The 18,078-nt window shown below is 46.6% G+C and overlaps 1 protein-coding gene across 1 annotated transcript in view; it reads right to left on the bottom strand.

Moving 5' to 3' along the window:
• Positions 1-18,078, bottom strand: part of plrg1 (pleiotropic regulator 1) — a 37,163-nt gene that overhangs the window by 6,384 nt on the left and 12,701 nt on the right. The window contains exons 5-12 of the mRNA XM_078407432.1: positions 15,468-15,561; positions 11,304-11,394; positions 11,092-11,193; positions 9,522-9,614; positions 6,907-7,056; positions 6,679-6,780; positions 6,425-6,527; positions 438-546 (exon numbers count right to left, since the gene is read on the bottom strand). Of these exons, the coding sequence (XP_078263558.1) occupies positions 438-546; positions 6,425-6,527; positions 6,679-6,780; positions 6,907-7,056; positions 9,522-9,614; positions 11,092-11,193; positions 11,304-11,394; positions 15,468-15,561 (844 nt within the window). The remainder of the gene's footprint in view (positions 1-437; positions 547-6,424; positions 6,528-6,678; positions 6,781-6,906; positions 7,057-9,521; positions 9,615-11,091; positions 11,194-11,303; positions 11,395-15,467; positions 15,562-18,078) is intronic.

Below are 18,078 nucleotides of genomic sequence, written 5' to 3'. Positions count from 1 at the left end.
GTATCTCTAAACTAAACTAAACTAATCCTTCTCATTCATTGTATTTATTCACAAAATGCTGGAGTAAATCAGCAGGTCAGGCAGCATCTCAGGAGAGAAGGAATGGGTGACGTTTTGGGTCTCGACCTGAAATGTCACCCATTCCTTCTCTCCTGCAATGCTGCCTGACCTGCTGAGTTACTCCAGCATTTTGTGAATAAATACCTTTGATTTATACCAGCATCTGCAGTTATTTTCTTACATTTCTCATTCATTGTGTAGGAAGGAACTGCAGATGCTGGTCTGAAGAAGGGTCTCGACCCAAAACACCACCTATTCCTTTTCACCAGAGATGCTGTCTGACCCGCTGAGATACTCCAGCGTTTTGTGTCTACCTTCTCATTCATTGTTCAATCAGAAACTAGAATATCGATTAAACAAAATAGAATTAGACTTACTGTCTTGGATGCAGAATTAGAGAACGAACAGATTTCTTGTGGTTGGTTAACGTGACTCTAGTTTTCCCTGCTACCAAATCCCAAAGGCGGATAGTTGTGTCATGGCTTCCTATCAGGGAAAAAAACCCATTTATTACAACATTCAATTTATATTATCATATTAATGGAATATGTTTAAGGAGTTTAAAATACTCATGTATAATCACGAGGGTAAGACTATTTCAACAGGCGTTGAATAGCTCAAGATAAGACATAAACAAGAATAACAGATGCAGGAAAGATTCAAATTAAAAGCAATGAAAGTAGTAAGAAACTCATAGCAAAATCTTACTAACAACTTGAGAAACTTTATTATCCTTCAGATATCAAATGATCAGTTCTTTAATGTGTTAATTACCTATAACACCAGGTAACACAAAATGCTGGAGTAACTCAGCGGTTCAGGCAGCATCTCTGGAGAGAAGGAATGGGTGTCGTTTTGGGTCGAGACCCTTCTTCAGCCTCATGTCGGGGGGGGGGGGGGGGCGGCAACTGATTGTCCACACATCCTTATAATCCGGACAAAATTAGGAGAGCTCAGTTGAAATTCGCTGAGCGGCCACAGATGGCGTTGCGAGTGGCGAGCGCTCTTTCTGGTCGTGTGCCCAGATCAATTTCCCTCCTGGGATAAATAAAGTTCTATCTTATCGTATAAAAAGAAAGAGGTCATAGGCTCAGAATTAAAGGACGTTCTTTCGGAAGGTGGAGGAATTTCTTTAGTCAAAGGGTGGCGAATCTGTGATATTTTCTGTGCCATATCCTCTGCACTCCACCTGAGCCCAGCACATCTGGAGGAGAAGAACACACATGTGCGAATGCTGTTCTTGGACTTCAGTTCAGCATTCAACATGATCATCCCTCAGCAAACACAGGCTCGGCGATCGTTTTGCTCAACACCTTCGCTCAGTCCGCCTTAACCAACCTGATCTCCTGGTGGCTGAGCACTTCAACTCCCCCTCCCACTCCCAGTCTGACCTTTCTGTCATGGGCCTCCTCCAGTGCCATAGTGAGGCCCACCGGAAATTGGAGGAACAGTACCTCATATTTCACTTGGGCAGTTTGCAGCACAGTGGTATGAACATTGACTTCTCTAACTTTAGGTAGTTCCTCTGTCCCTCCCTTCCCCTCCCCCTTCCCAGTTCTCCCTCTATCTTCCTGTCTCCACCTATATCCTTCCTTTGTCCCGCCCCCCTGACATCAGTCTGAAGAAGGGTCTCGACCCGAAACATCTCCTGAGATGCTGCCTGACCTGCTGAGTTACTCCAGCATTTTGTGAATAAATACCTCCGATTTGTACCAGCATCTGCAGTTATTTTCTTACATCCCTCAGCACTTGGTAAGCAAATTGGGTCCATTGGGCCTTAGCACCCCCTTGTGTAACTGGCGACTGGACTTCCTCACTGACAGACCCCAGTCTGTGCGGGTTGAAAACAACATCTCCAACATCATCTCTCTGAGCACCGGTTCCCCTCGGGGCTGTGTCCTGAGTCCACCGCTGTTTACCCTGATGACCCACGACTGTTGTGCCAGGTTCAGTACAAACCACATCATGAAGTATGCGGATGACACAACAGTGGTGGGCCTCATCCGGGACGACAATGAACTGGCTTACAGGGAGGAGGTGAAACGACTGGTGGACTGGTGCAACACGAGTAATCTGGTCCTGAATGTCGACAAAACAAAGGAGATCATCGTTGACTTCAGGAGACACCGGCGCAGGCACGCACCACTCCACATCAGTGGAGGTAATCAGTAGCACTAAGTTCCTGGGGGTGCAGATCACAGACAGTCTGACCTGGTCCCTAAACAACAGCATCTCTAGTCTGATATGGAGTATACAGGAGAGTAGGGGCTCTTGTTCTTAAATTACTCCCCCACTCCTCTGTCTGACCTTGTGAGTGCTTTGTATTAAAACAGTAAAGCAAGGTCATGCAGCTGCAAGATTGCTCGTGTATAGAGATAAAGAAAGTTTCTTTCTTAATAGCAACTCCTTATATGGGTGCGAGTGAAAGTAGGAAAAGTTTTGAATCCACTCTAGGTAAATTGATGCGTTTCCCTGAAAACATGTGACTTATATTAATGGTGTGGTTTCTGAGCATGTGACCTGTATTAATGATTTTGTTTTCTCTGTAACCATGGGAATTGTATTAGAATTGTAATTGGTCCTTAATTTTATCCGTTACACCCCTTTTTCCTTTCTGTATAAAAAAGTAAACAATCGTGGAGAAGTTGTTCTTCCCCTCCCCTGAGTTGAGATCTTTTCAGACACTAGTATTGTGTCTGGAGATCCTCACGGGAAGAACCCCACTGTGGAATAAATCTGATGTGCTCATCCAGTATTACGTGTGATTATTCAGACTGAAGGTAAAGAACTCGGATTATCAAGTCAAGAGAGCCCAGCAGCGTTGGCACTTTCTGCGCCGGATGAGAAGAGCACACCTCCCCCATCCCATCCTCACCACTTTCTACAGGGGCACCATAGAGAACACACTGACCAACTGCATCTCTGTCTGGTCTGGGGACTGCAAAGCCTCAGACTGGAAGTCCGTGCAGAGAGTGGTGAGAACGGCTGAGAAAATCATCGGGAGTTCACTTCTTTCCATCCAGGACGTTGCACACAAGCGCTGCTTGACCAAGGCCAACATTATCAAAGACCCCACCCATTACCTTCATGGACTGTTCACCCTGCTGCCCTCTGGTCAAAGGTACTGCAACACACGGAGCAGGACAGCCAGGTTCTGCAATAGCTTCTGCCCCCGAGCCATCAGGCTCTTGAATTCCCAATAGTCCGCCGCCATTATTTTTGTTCGAGTTACTTATTTATTTTTTTGATCTATTTTTATTATTCGGTGTTACATTGTGAGTCGAAATTGTGCAACGGGATTTCCTTCAAATATGCACTCGTCTGGTGTATAGTTTTGAATGACAATAAAGTTATATTCATTCATTTTAATTGCCACAGAAGCCTTGGAGTCCAAGTCACTGGATATTTTTAAGGCAGAGATAAATAGATTCTTGATTAGTATGGGTGTCAGGGGTTATGGGGAGAAGGCAGGAGAGTGGGTTTGGGAGGGAGAGATAGATCAGCCACGATTGAACGGCGCAGTAACTTGATGGGCCAAATGGCCTAATTCTGCTGCTATCACTTGAACATGACTAGAGCTCGGCGTTCAACACTATCATACCTTCTAAACACATAATCAGTACCTTAGATAGACACAAAATGCTGGAGCAACTCAGCGGGACAGGCAGCATCTCTGGAGAGAAGGAATGGTCTTGATGTGAAACGTCACCCATTCCTTCTCTCCAGAGATGCTGCCTATCCTACTGAGTTACACCAGCATTTTGTCTCTATCTTCGGTTTAAACTAGCATCTGAAGTTCCTTCCTACGCATTTCGCCGGCCTCAGTACCTTCCTCTGCAATTGGATGATTGACTTCCTCATCAACAGACCCAAATCAGTGGGATGAGTAACATCATCTCCTCTTCACTGACCACCAACATCGGCGCATCTCAAGGCTGTCCGATTTACCCCCTGCTCGACTCTCTTTACATCCACAACAGTGCGGCCACACACAGTTCCGATACCATTTATGAATTCCCCGACAACATTGTTTTTGGCCGAATCAAGGGAGACGACGAGTCAGCGCACAAAAGGGAGATAGAACCCCTAGTTGAGTAGTGCCCCGACAACAAGCACCCGCATAAAGGCAACAAATACTGAAACTAGTGGTCGACATTACAAAGGGCAGATTTAGTTTAGTTCATTAACATATCTATCTCTCCCTCCCAAACCCACTGCCATAGAGGGAGTACAGAGAAGGTTCACCAGATTGATTCCTGGGATGGCAGGACTATCATATGAAGAAAGACTGGATAGACTCGGCTTGTACTCGCTGGAATTTAGAAGATTGAGGGGGGATCTTATAGAAACTTACAAAATTCTTAAGGGGTTGGACAGGCTAGATGCAGGAAGATTGTTCCCGATGTTGGGGAAGTCCAGAACAAGGGGTCACAGTTTAAGAATAAGGGGGAAGTCTTTTAGGACCGAGATGAGAAAGTTTTTTTTCACACAGAGAGTGGTGAATCTGTGGAATTCTCTGCCACAGAAGGTAGTTGAGGCCAGTTCATTGGCTATATTTAAGAGGGAGTTAGATGTGGCCCTTGTGGCTAAAGGGATCAGGGGGTATGGAGAGAAGGCAGGTACGGGATACTGAGTTGGATGATCAGCCATGATCATATTGAATGGCGGTGCAGGCTCGAAGGGCCGAATGGCCTACTCCTGCACCTATTTTCTATGTTTCTATATGTACCGAGCTACAGTGAAGAACCTTTTGTTACTCTATCCAGCCAGCGGAAAGGCTTTACATGATTGCAAAGGCCCCACCCACAGTGCACAGATACAGGATAAAGGGAAGGAGATTTGGCATGTCACCGAATACTGTAGGGATTATCCTGACTGGTGGCAATTCCAATATCCCAGAACGCAAGAGGCAGCAAAGAGTGGTGGAGTCAGCCTGATCCAGCATTGGTACAGGCCGCCTCACATTCAAAAGCATCTACCCGAAACTCTGCATCAGGAAGGCAGCATCTATAAAACATAGAACAGTACAGCACAACAGACCTTCGTCCCACAATATCTGTGCAGAACATGAGCCCAGAACACCTCTTATCCACCTTCACAGAGTCCATATGCCTCCATTTCAAATTTTGAGAGGGGATCTTATCGAAACATATAAGATTTTTAAGGGATTGGACACGTTGGAGGCAGGAAACATGTTCCCAATGTTGGGGGAGTCCAGAACCATGGGCCACAGTTTAAGAGTAAGGGGTAGGCCATTTAGAACAGAGATGAGGAAAAACGTTTTCAGTCAGAGAGTTGTAAATCTGTGGAATTCTCAGCCTCAGAAGGCAGTGGAGGCCAATTCTCTGAATGCATTCAAGAGAGAGCTTGATAGAGCTTTTAAGGATAGCGGAGTCAGGGGGTATGGGGAGAAGGCAGGAAGGGGGTAAAGATCAGCCATGATCACATTGAATGGTGGTGCTAGCTCGAAGGGCCGAATGGTCTACTCCTGCACCTATTGTCTATTTCCTGCATGTAAACATGCCTATCTAAATGTCTCCAAAAGTCACTATTATATCTTCTTAACCACAGCGTGTTATTCTGTGGGGAAAAAAGTTGTACCTAATATCCCCCAATCTAGGCATAATTCCGGTAAACCTCCTCCGCACCCTTTCCAAAGGCCCCACATCCTTCCTGTAATGGGGCGACTTGAACAGCGAGGATCTATCATCACGGATCCCCATCATCTTGTTGCTATTCCATCAGCATGTACTCTTCACCCTGCCACCGTTGGGCTGGAGCTACAGAAGCCTTCAGTCCCACATCGTTAGGTTCAGGAACAGCTTCTTCCCTACAACTATTAGTTTCTTCAACCGAGCGCAACACAAATCCTAATGCGGCAATTAAACACTACAGACCCCCCCCCCCCACTTGCACGTGGCAATTAAACACTACAGACCCCCCCCCACTTGCACGCGGCAATTAAACACTACAGACCCCCCCCCCCACTTAACTGTGTATTGTCGCACTTCAGTGTCTTGTAGAATTGATGTGCAATTGATGTATAATTTATATTTTAGCGTGTTGTATAAGAGTCTACATGCCTGTGACGCTGCTGCGAGCAAGATTTGTATTGTACCTGTGCACCATACTTGTGCATATCACACTAAACTAAACTTGACTGGTGTAAGTTAAAACAAAAACAATGGAAAGAAAAGTTGACTCGCATGTGAAAGAGAAAATTATGTATCGGGAAATAAAAAGAGGTGGGATGGGAAGGGATTACATTGTTCTACTAGGAGCTGGCATGAACTAGGAAAGACCTATTGGCCTCCCCCTGTATCATTATAAGAATATGTTTAAAATCCACATCCAGTGTCATTACCTGTAATAATTTGTGGTTCTCCAGCCTGGCATTTCACAGTTGCTACAGTATTCGTGTGCCCTGAGAGCGTGTGTACATTTGCTTTTGTTCGTATGTCCCATACCTGCAACACAAATGTCCACAAGAAAATGTCTCGCAGGATTGATGACCAACTTCGACGAATGCTAAAAAGCAATTACTTTACGCAGGTTGGACCGATGCGATCAACAGTCCATGTACTGCGCTGAGGTGCGGAATTGTAGAAAATGACTCACCCTGGCTGTTGAATCTCTGCCGCAAGTTATCAAGACATCGATAGTCGGATGTAGATCTAACCCATACACTGCACTTAAATGGCCATGATAGTGACGAATAACCTTGAAAAACAGCAACAAATATTCAAACATTCAGAACTTAATATACGAGTATTAACAGCAAAATTCAAGCTGAAAATCGCAGCATTTTAAATTCATTTTAGAATTGCCCGTTGCACAAGTCTGTACCTTGTTATATTCCAGATCCCAGCACTTCACCTGCTTATCCTCTCCACAGGAAAAAAGGTACGGGCTGCGGGAACTGACTGCCACCCCACGAACAGTGCTGATGTGCCCAGTCAGTGATAGCTTGAGTTTACCACTGGCTAGGTCCCAGATCTAGACAGCAAAAACAATCAATTTTTTCCCTCGCTATAAAACACTGATTCGACTTTGTAAAGTCAGTCAGCTACAAAAGTTGTGAGGATAATTTACAAAGTCAATACTGTAGATGGAGAAAATCTGAAACCAAATTGCTGGAAACATAGGTAAGTCAACCTTTGTGGAAAGGAGGTATGTATCACCTTCGGATCTATTCATCCGATGGTTCTCTTCACCTATGCTGATTAAATTAATTAGTATTAGTAAAATCTGTATTTTCTGATTTCAAATTTTCTTCATCCACAATATTTATTGAAATAGCGAATATTATTGGTATTCTACATTTGTAGATGGTATCAAATTACAATCAAATATACAAGTGGAGAATTGTGATATATATTGAACCATAAGAAAATAACTGCAGATGCTGGTACAAATCGAAGGTATATGTTCACAAAATGCTGGAGTAACTCAGCAGGTCAGGCAGCATCTCAGGAGAGAAGGAATGGGTGACGTTTCAGGTCGAGACCCTTCTTCAGACTGATGTCAGCGTGGCGGGACAAAGGAAGGATATACGTGGAGACAGGAAGATAGAGGGAGATCTGGGAAGAGAGGGACAGAGGAACTATCTAAAGTTGGAGAAGTCAATGTTCATACCACTGGGCTGCAAGCTGCCCAGGCGAAATATGAGGTGCTGTTCCTCCAATTTCCGGTGGGCCTCACTATGGCACTGGAGGAGGCCCATGACAGAAAGGTCAGACTAGGAGTGGGAGGGGGAGTTTAAGTGCTCAGCCACCGGGAGATCAGATTGGTTAACGCGGACCGAGCGCAGGTGTTGAGCGAAGCGATTGCCGAGCCCGCGTTTGGTTTCGCCGATGTAAATAAGTTGACATCTGGAGCAGCGGATGCAATAGATGAGGTTGGAGGAGGTGCAGGTGAACCTCTGTCTCACCTGGAAAGACTGTTTGGGTCCTTGGATGGAGTTGAGGGGGGAGGTAAAGGGAAAATTGGTTGGTCGTGTGGTTGCAGGGGAAAGTGCCCGGGGATGGGATATATTGAATCATCATTCATTTAATGTCATTTGCTAATTTACTGGCAACAGTGCCTGACACTGGACCATTTCCAAGCAGTGCTTTATATATTTGCCTTATCATAATCTTTGACATGCCCTCTTTTAGTTCGAGTCTCTTCACAGACCTTTGCAATTGTTTCTGAAACTGGAAACTTAATTGCAATACGTACATATATTAATTCTGCTGCATGGGTAATGTTGAATAATTTCAATGTAAACAGAGCACAAAATCAGATGCAAAACTCTGTCCTCAGCAAGTTCAGTAAGTTTGGATGTAGCCCCAAGCATCTTGGCACAGAACAGCCACTCCTTACAGCCCATGCAACGCCAATCCCCACAGACAGCCTCTGCAACTTGTCTCTGTGGCTTCACTGTGACAACGGAATCGCCATCTCATTACCGTAAAAGAATGTGGAAAGGCAGGGATTTGCTCAAGGTTCCCGGCATAACAACACACCGTCTTAATAATGATTACAAAAGTATAGGCACGGTGGCGCAGTGGTAGAGTTGCTGCCTTACAGCGAATGCAGCGCCGGAGACTCAGGTTCGATCCTGACTACGGGCGCCGTCTGTACGGAGTTTGTACGTTCTCCCCGTGACCTGCGTGGGTTTTCTCCGAGATCGTCGGTTTCCTCCCTCACTCCAAAGACGTACAGGTATGTAGGTTAATTGACTGGGTAAAATGTAAAAATTGTCCCTAGTGTGTGTAGGATAGTGTTAGTGTGCGGGGATCGCTGGGTGGCGCCGACTCGGTAGGCCGAAGGGCCTGTTTCCGCGCTGTATCTCTAAATCTAAAAAATCTAAAAATCTATAGTTTATAGTCTTAATATTTGTTTTCAAAGTATCAAGAGAGAGAGTTAGATTTAGCTCTTGGGGCTAAGGGAATCAACGGATATGGGGAAAAAGCAGGTACTGATTTTGGATGATCAGCCATGATCATATTGAATGGCGTTGCTGGCTCGAAGGGCCAAATGGCCGACCCCTGCACCTATTTTTCTAAGTTTCTATAGTGGAAGAGAAACCTCTAAGTATTCAGACTCCAGAGTAAGAATGGTGTAACAAGTGAATGTTCTGCGGGATACTGCTAAGTGAAGTACCAGTGCAAAGATTAAATCAAGAAATTATTCCAAATAATATTTAAAATGGTATGAAACAAAATAAAGAATGATCAAAATACCAAATGACAATGCTGTAGTGGAAACTGTAGCGCCTGACAACATGGTAGCTAATCAGCCAGCTTGTTAGTTCATGGTACTCTGAAGGTCAGTTATAAGACATTTTATTTTACAAGTGAATACATAAAATTGTGTGCTCAATGTATAAAAGAAGGATAAAAAAGGAATCAGAAATAATTCAGTCCAAATTTGCCTCAAAGCTTTGGTAAAAATCAAATTTCCAATATCAAAATTACCTTGATGGTTCTATCAGCAGAGCCCGTTACAAACCATTGGTTTCCAGGTTCCACCGCAAGACATCTCACCCAGCCCAAATGGCCACTGATGACCTGCAGAACAATGCAAGACTCAAGATTAGAAACAGTACATCAGACTTGTTGAAACTAGGAACTTTTCAGATGCTGGTTTACAAAGAAGAAATAAAGTGCTGGGGTAACTCAGACGGATAAGGCAGTAACCCTGGAGAAGATGGATGGGTGACGTTTTGCGTTGGGACCCTTACAGACACAGAGTCATACAGTGTCGAAACAGGCCCAACTTGCCCACACCGACCAACATGTCCCTTCTACACTAGTCCCACCAGAGTGCATTTGGCCCATATCCCTCTAAACCTGTCCTTTCTATGTACCTGTCTAATTGCTTCTTAAACGTAGTGATAGTCCCTGCCTCCACTACCTTCCCCGGCAGATCGTTCCATACACCTACCACTCTATCTCTGAAAAAGTTACCTCTCGGACTCCTATTAAATCTTTCCCCCTTCACCTTAAACTTATCCCCCCCTGGTTCTCGATTCCCCTACTCTCGGCAGGAGACTCTGTGCATCTACCCAATCTATTCCAAAGACGTACAGGTATGTAGGTTAATTGGCTGGGTAAATGTAAAAATTGTCCCTAGTGGGTGTAGGATAGTGTTAATGTTCGGGGATCGCTGGGCGGCGCGGACTTGGTGGGCCGAAAAGGCCTGTTTCCGGCTGTATATATATTATGATATGATATGATATGATGATTCCTCTCATGATTTTATACACCTCTACAAGATCACCCCTCATCCTCCTGTGTTCCAGGGAATTGAGTGCCAGCCTGCTCAACCCTATAGCTCAGACCCTTAAGCCTTATAAATCTTCTCTGCACCCTTTCCAACTTGACAACAACTTTCCTATAACATGGCACCCAGACCTGAACACAATACTCTAAATGCAGCCTCACCAACGTTTTATATAATTACAACATCCCCTCACAACTTCTATACTCAATAATCTGATGGCCAATGTGCCAAAAGCCTTTTTGACCACCCCCATCTACCAGAGATGCCCCCTTCATGGAACTATGTACCTGCACTCCTAGGTCCCTCTGCTCTACAACACTTCCCAGAGTCCTACCATTCACTGTGTAGGTGTTGCCCATGTTAGACTTCCCAAAATGCAACACCTCACATTTCTTGGTATTAAATTCCATCAACCATTCCTCAGCCCACCTGGCCAACCGATCAAGATCCTGCTGCAAACGTTCACAACCATCTTCACCCTCTGCAATGTCACTCACTGGTGAACATTTTTCTTCAGGCTCAAGAAGGGTCTCGACCCAAAACGTCACCCATTCTTCTCTCCAGAGATGCTGCCTGACCCGCTGAGTTACTCCAGCATTTTGTGATACCTTCGATTTGTACCAGCATCCGCAATTATTTTCCTAGATGAAATATAGTTAGGCAATTTCCAAAAAAAAAGAGGACTGGAGCTGATTTCAGCTGTGAGGATATGTGGAAACGGGATTTTTTTCAATAAAAAAATTCACACAATAATTTTCTCACTCTGTACAGTTTCCAAGGTGGATGCCATTGAGGTTTCGGCATTGTCGGAAGTTTCCTTGCTATTTGTGAGGAATTCTTTGTGCCTCCAGCTTCCAGTAGACTCTGTAATAAGAATCAAATATAAAAATAAGGTTGTAGACTTTAAAAAAAGTTAAATAATGTTCTTTCATCGGAAGTAACGTATTTTAGTATTGAACTCAAAGAAGCCATACCATGGAAGTCACTGGGGGCTGTGAACGTTCAGGAATGCCTGCCTGTCTGTGGATATCAGCAACACTGGCAGCAGTATGGTTAACTTCTTGTCTTAAAGTGGAATAATAAGTACAACAAAGTGTCATAAGGTTAAGGTGCCATTAAGAAGCTTACATTATCGAATGCTTCCTCCTTTGTGCATCACTGAAATAGTTACTTAAGGCAGCAAACACTGAAATAGACAATAGACAATAGGTGCAGGAGTAGGCCATTCAGCCCTTCGAGCCAGCACCGCCATTCAATGCGATCATGGCTGATCACTCTCAATCAGTACCCCGTTCCTGCCTTCTCCCCATACCCCCTCACTCCGCTATCCTTAAGAGCTCTATCCAGCTCTCTTGAAAGCATCCAACGAACTGGCCTCCACTGCCTTCTGAGGCAGAGAATTCCACACCTTCACCACTCTGACTGAAAAAGTTCTTCCTCATCTCCGTTCTAATAGGCTGAAGAATATTCTGAAGAAGGGTCTCGACCCGAAACGTCGCCCATTCCCTCTCCTGAGATGCTGCCTGACCTGCTGAGTTACTCCAGCATTTTGTGAATACCTTTGGTTTGTACCAGCATCTGCATTTATTTTCTTACACTAACTGAAATAGGTAAGAATCTCTTAATGTATAAAAGTCCAATAACCTCGTGTAAGTGGCGACACTAAAGGCTCTGAATCCACATTAGGTGGATAATAGTAGGCCCGCTTCGGTCATGGTTGACCATGGGTGGGTCGGATGCAAGCCTGGGCGATGTCATGTGAAGGACAGGCTGTTGCCCGTGCAGCACGTCTCCCCCTCCCCGTTGCAGATCGATCCAAAGGAACAGCAGAGCCGACCTCAACCGCCTCCCCGGGGCCGACGCCGACGACGACCTCCACCGCCTCCCCTGGGCCGCTGCCGCCGACCTCACCGCCTCCCCTGGGCCGCTGCCGCCGACCTCCACCTCCGACTCGCACAGCTATCTGGACTACACTTCTTCCCACCCGGTCCCCTGCAAAAAGTCTATCCCCTACTCCCAATTCCTCCGTCTACGCCGCATCTGCGCCCGGGATGAGGTGTTTCACACTAGGGCTTCCGAGATGTCCTCGTTTTTCAGAAAACGGGGCTTCCCCTCCTCCATTATAGATGAGGCTCTCACTAGGGTCTCTTCTACATCCCGCAGCTCCGCTCTTGCTCCCCATCCCCACACTCGCAACAAGGACAGGATCCCCCTCGTTCTCACCTTCCACCCCACCAGCCAGCGGATCCAACATATTATCCACCAACATTTCCGTCACCTACAACAGGACCCCACCACTGGCCATATCTTCCCATCCCATCCCCTCCCCTCTCTGCGTTCCGCAGAGACCGTTCCCTCCGCAACTCCCTGGTCCACTCGTCCCTTCCTACCCAAACCACCCTAACCCCGGGCACTTTCCCTTGCAACCGCACGAGATGCAACACCTGTCCCTTTACCTCCCCCCTCAACTCCATCAAAGGACCCAAACATTCTTTCCAGGTGAGACAGAGGTTCACCTGCACCTCCTCCAACCTCATCTATTGCATCCGCTGCTCTAGATGTCAACTTATCTATATCGGCGAAACCAAGCGCAGGCTCGGCGATCGCTTCGCTGAACACCTGCGCTCGGTCCGCATTAACGCAACTGATCTCCCGGTGGCCCAGCACTTTAACTCCCCCTCCCATTCCCAGTCTGACCTCTCTGTCATGGGCCTCCTCCAGTGCCATAGTGAGGCCCGCCGGAAATTGGAGGAGCAGCACCTCATATTTCGCCTGGGCAGTTTGCAGCCCGGTGGTATGAACGTCGACTTCTCCAACTTCAGATAGCTCCTCTGTCCCTCCCTTCCCCTCCTCCTTCCCAGATCTCCCTCTATCTTCCTGTCTCCACCTATATCCTTCCTTTGTCCCACCCCCGACATCAGTCTGAAGAAGGGTCTCGACCCGAAACGTCACCCATTCCTTCTCTCCCGAGATGCTGCCTGACCTGCTGAGTTACTCCAGCATTTTGTGAATAAATCGAACAGCAGAGCCGTTACAGTTTGGTACCAGCGCCGTCACAGGAGCGGTCAGAATAAGGTCGTAGACAACGACGAACTGCCTTAGGGACTCCCGACTCCGGATTTTTCTTGAGGTTTACTCCTGGAGCCTTTTCCATGACTGGATATGGCCACAAGGCAGTGGAGGTTTTAGATCAGTTTTCCCTTTCCTAGATGGACTGCCTTCCCAGGCTGACGTGCCTCATCTGCCCGAGACTCGTGGGGGCGGGGGCGTCTGCCTTCCCATGCAGGTCTATAGCACCTGCCCACTGAGGATAATAGAAACTGAGAAAATTTCCAATCAATTAGATAATTTATCCCCTTTGTCTTTTTCCTATCCTCTTCCACCCAAATCCCTCCCTCCAGCTTTAGATATCACTCTTCTTCCACCCTATCTGACACCCGTTGTCTCCTTTTCACCTCTAATCTTACTCTTACTCCAACCTTCTGCTAATCACCCCCCCCCCCCCCTCACTTGTATCCACCTATAATTTGCCAGGCTTTGTCCCACCCCCATCTCCCTACTCCAGCTTTATCCCCCCTACTCCGATCAGTCTGGAAAAGGGTCCCGACATGAAACATTGTCAGTCCAATCCCCTCTACAAATGCTGCCTGACCCGCTAACTTCCTCCAGGTGTATTGCTCAAGATTCCAGCATTTATATTTCTTTGCGTTTCCATTTCAGGTTACTGGAATTATTCAGAATTTTATTGGTGGACTCAAGAGAAAGGAAGATGCCGCTTTCTCTAACCATTTTATATTAAATGTAAATGTAAATAAATTACGTTTGCAATGGTTTTTGCCAAAATTGTAAGCTCAATATTTGCATTTAATTGCATATAGATCAGTTGCAAAAATAGATAATAGACAAATAGGTGCAAGAGAAGGCCATTCGGCCCTTCGCGCCAGCACCGCCATTCACTGTGATCATGGCTGATCATTCTCAATCAGTAACCCAACGGGCAGAGAAATGGCAAATGGAGTTTAATCCGAGCAAATGTGAGGTGTTGCACTTTGGGAGGTTGAATGCAAGGGTAGAGTAGACAGTTAATGGCAAGACCCTTAACGGTATTGATGTGCCGAGGGATCCTGGAGTCCAAGTTCATAGCTCACTGAAGGTGTCAGTCAGCATGTAGATAGAGTGGCAAAGAAGGCGTATGGTATGTTTGACATCATTGCTCGGGGCATTCAGTACAAGAGTCAGGAACATTGTGCACCAAAGGCCCCATTCCTGTGCTATACTGTTCCATGTGACTATTAAGTAACAATTGTTGGAATGAACCATTTAAGATTAATTGCAGTTTATTGACGCAAAGAAAAATTAACGTTTAATTGTGTGACAATAGTGACCGTAAAAGTTAAAAAAAGCTTCATTAAAAATAATTCACAACCTTCATCCTAGATTCAGCAGGCTGTAAATAACTGTATATCCTAACCACATGAGAGGACCCATGTTTTCACATAACCTATCGCATGAGAATATCGATTTAATTAAAGTTTTTTCCCTCCACCAAGTCCCCCATGCAAGAGGCCCCAGTGAAACTGAGGCGTATCTTGTGATGGATTAGCAAGAAATCTACAAATTCCCGAGCAGAGGGTAAAAAAAATCAAGAACAGGGCAGTGAGAACCTCCATGTATTTCCTTGCTGTCAGGCTGAGAAATAAGTCTGTTGAACCCATGCCAGGACAAGCTGGCAGAACAACGACGTCAATTAAAATCTAATGGGGAAAAATTACCTCCTGGGGAAAAGCATGTAAAAACTGAATATAATTTAATTAAGCATTGCAATGTGTATGCATGCATTTTTTCATGGTTCCTTAATGTATGTATGTTCCCGAAATACAGCCAAAACGGTACACGATAGTGCAACAGTTTTAGGCCCACGGTACTCACCATTCACCTGCTCAGAGTAGGGGATATTAAAAACCAGAGGACGCAGGTTTAAGGGGACGTGGGAAGCATATCTCCAGGAATCAATTTTAAAATGCATCGATGACCCTTCTTAATTTAAACGCAAAATATGTAAAACATTTTCATGCCACCATTGCATTACTGAAGAAAAGCCATTTAAAGTCCTCAGATTTCTTCAACGAAAAACGTACCTGGCTTTCGAAGGTGGAACTATCAGAGCCAATGCACGTGTGCTGGCTTCACTTGGCATTTTCTGCACCTGTGTATCTGCTGTCAGGGCCACTCCTACAATTTAAATTGGCAATAAGTATTTTACTTTAAGCAAAAGAAAGTTTGTAAATTTCAAAGACATTGAGCATTAATGCAGCATTTTAATTTCTCAATCTGAACTTTATTTCTGAATGAACATGTTACTTATCACTTTAACACGATGCATTGTTTGCAATCCAAACATTTCTGTCAATATTTAATTATCCTAATTTGATTTGATAATTATGTACGGGTAGTGGCCCCTGTTATGATAGGGTTTTGTTCCAGAGAAATGTCCACACAGCAGTGGGCGGCACGGTGGCACAGCGGTAGAGTTGCTGCCTCACTGCGCCAGAGACCCGGGTTCAATCCTGACTGCGGGTGCTGCCTGTACGGAGTTTGCACGTTCCCGCCAACCGTGACCTGCGTGGATTTTCTCCAGGTGCTCTGGTTTCCTCCCACGCTCCAAAGACGTACAGGTTTGTATGTTAATTGGGTTGGTAACATTGTAAATAGTCCCTGGTGCGTGGAGGAGAGTGTTAGTGTGCGGGGATTGCGGGTTGGCAGGGACTCAGTGGGCCGAAGGTCCTGTTTCCACGCTGTACAGATGAATTAAACCAAACCAATCTGTTTGCTAACCAGAAAAGAACAAAAACGTGTGTGGGTAATGTAGATCAGTGCATGTTCCTTTAACATAGTGACCTCACCACTACTAACCACTCCCCATGGTCTCTTGTATAATTGTAGCTTCCCCACCTCCAGCTCGCTCTCTAGTTCCGGTGATGACCACGGACAGCTAGGGCGTAATGTGTGTAGTGCAATTAATAAAGATATTCAGTAAAAGACTCTGCGTACGAGGGACGTCCTTTTACATGGTGTCAGAGCGGTAGACTTGCGTCTCCTGTTTATCGGTTTTTATTTTATTATTTGTTCCTCCCAGTTGTGTCCCCTCCTTCCACTTTGCCATGGCTCCCTCGTGTCGTCGTCCGGACACGCTCGTTTTTGATGGGGACATAGTGCACCGCTGGACTGTCTTCCAGCGGGACTACGAACACTATATCGCGATTGCCCATCCTGATGCAACTTCTGCAGTACGGGCTCACCTGCTCCTCAACCTGGCTGGTCCGGAGGCAATGGAACGCTATGCTTCGTTCGATTTCGTCCCTCCGGAGGACCGCAACGACCCGGTATGTCTCATGGCCAAGTTCACTGCCCTGTGTGATATACCCACCAATAACATTCTTGAGCGTTTTAACTTTTTCACGCGTCGTCAGACTCCGGGGGAGCACGTTGACGCCTTCATTGCTTCTTTGAGGCATATGGCTCGGCGGTGCCGCCTTGAAGCGATCACACCCGACGAGATGATCAGGGACGTCCTGGTCAACGGCCTCCTAAACTCAAAGCTGCGTGACGAGCTCCTGATGAAGCCTGACCTGTCGCTAAAGGATGCCGTGCATGCCGCACGCATGGCCTCTGCTGTTGCCTCAGTATCTCGGCCGGCGTCCCATGACATAAATTTCGCCGGCCACCGGCGGCTAAATGCCCCGCAGGCCAGGGACGCCCCCTCCGCGCCCACTACGGTCACCCCTCGCCGATGCCCAAACTGCAACTTCTCGTCACACCAGTATAACGTTTGCCCAGCGCAGGGCAAAACTTGTAATTCCTGTGGGAAACTGAACCACTTTTCTGCAGCTTGTCGTTCTCGTGGGAGACCTGTCCCTGCTCCTAGAAGGAGTCTAAACAACCTTGCGAACAGTGATAGCGCAACCGGTTCCCTGTACCAACACGAGGAACTCCCCGATCCAGATACAGTGTTTTCGCTTTTGGGTGCACCTGCGTTGATAACGGATCCTTCCGTGCATGTTACTGTCAATGGACACTCCTTCCCTGCGAAGGTCGATACTGGTGCTTTTGCAAATGTTATGTCTGTTGGCCTCTTCGAGCAGATAAGCTCGGGGGAGAGGATTACTCCTGACAACTCCCGCCTTCATGCCTATGGGGGAGGTGTTCTGGTTGCCGTGGGGAAGGCAACGGTTATCTGTACTGTTCTGGAGACCTCTCGGCCCCTCACGTTCCTCCTGCTAGCATCTGACAACGTCACCCTGCTGGGCGCCCGTGCATGCCAGGACTTTGGCTTGGTTTCATTCCACCGCGACATCCACCTGGTGCAGGCCCCCATGGACCCCCTGATCGAGTATCCCGACCGATTTGATGACGTCCTGGGGAAGCTGCCCTGTGCCTACAAGATCGTTGTTGACCCGGGAGTCAACCCGGTGGTTAGACCGGCCCACCGTGTGTCTTTTGCCATGAAGGGCCGCGTGGAGTCCACACTACGTGGCATGGTGGACATGGGCATCCTCAAGGAGGTGAGTGCCCCCACCCAGTGGGTCTCCACCATGGTGGTCGCTGCCAAGAAAGATGCGAGCGAGATCAGGATCTGCATCAACCCAAAAGACCTGAACCTGGCTATCAAGCGCCCGCACTACCCCATGCGGACGGTGGAGGACGTCGCGGCACAGGTCGGTCCAGCCACAGTTTTCTCGGTCCTAGATG

Source organism: Rhinoraja longicauda, chromosome 1, assembly GCF_053455715.1.
Source record: "Rhinoraja longicauda isolate Sanriku21f chromosome 1, sRhiLon1.1, whole genome shotgun sequence".
Lineage (NCBI taxonomy): Eukaryota > Metazoa > Chordata > Chondrichthyes > Rajiformes > Arhynchobatidae > Rhinoraja > Rhinoraja longicauda.
Note: the sequence above shows the minus strand (reverse complement) of the source record. Positions and strands in the feature narration are given on the sequence as shown.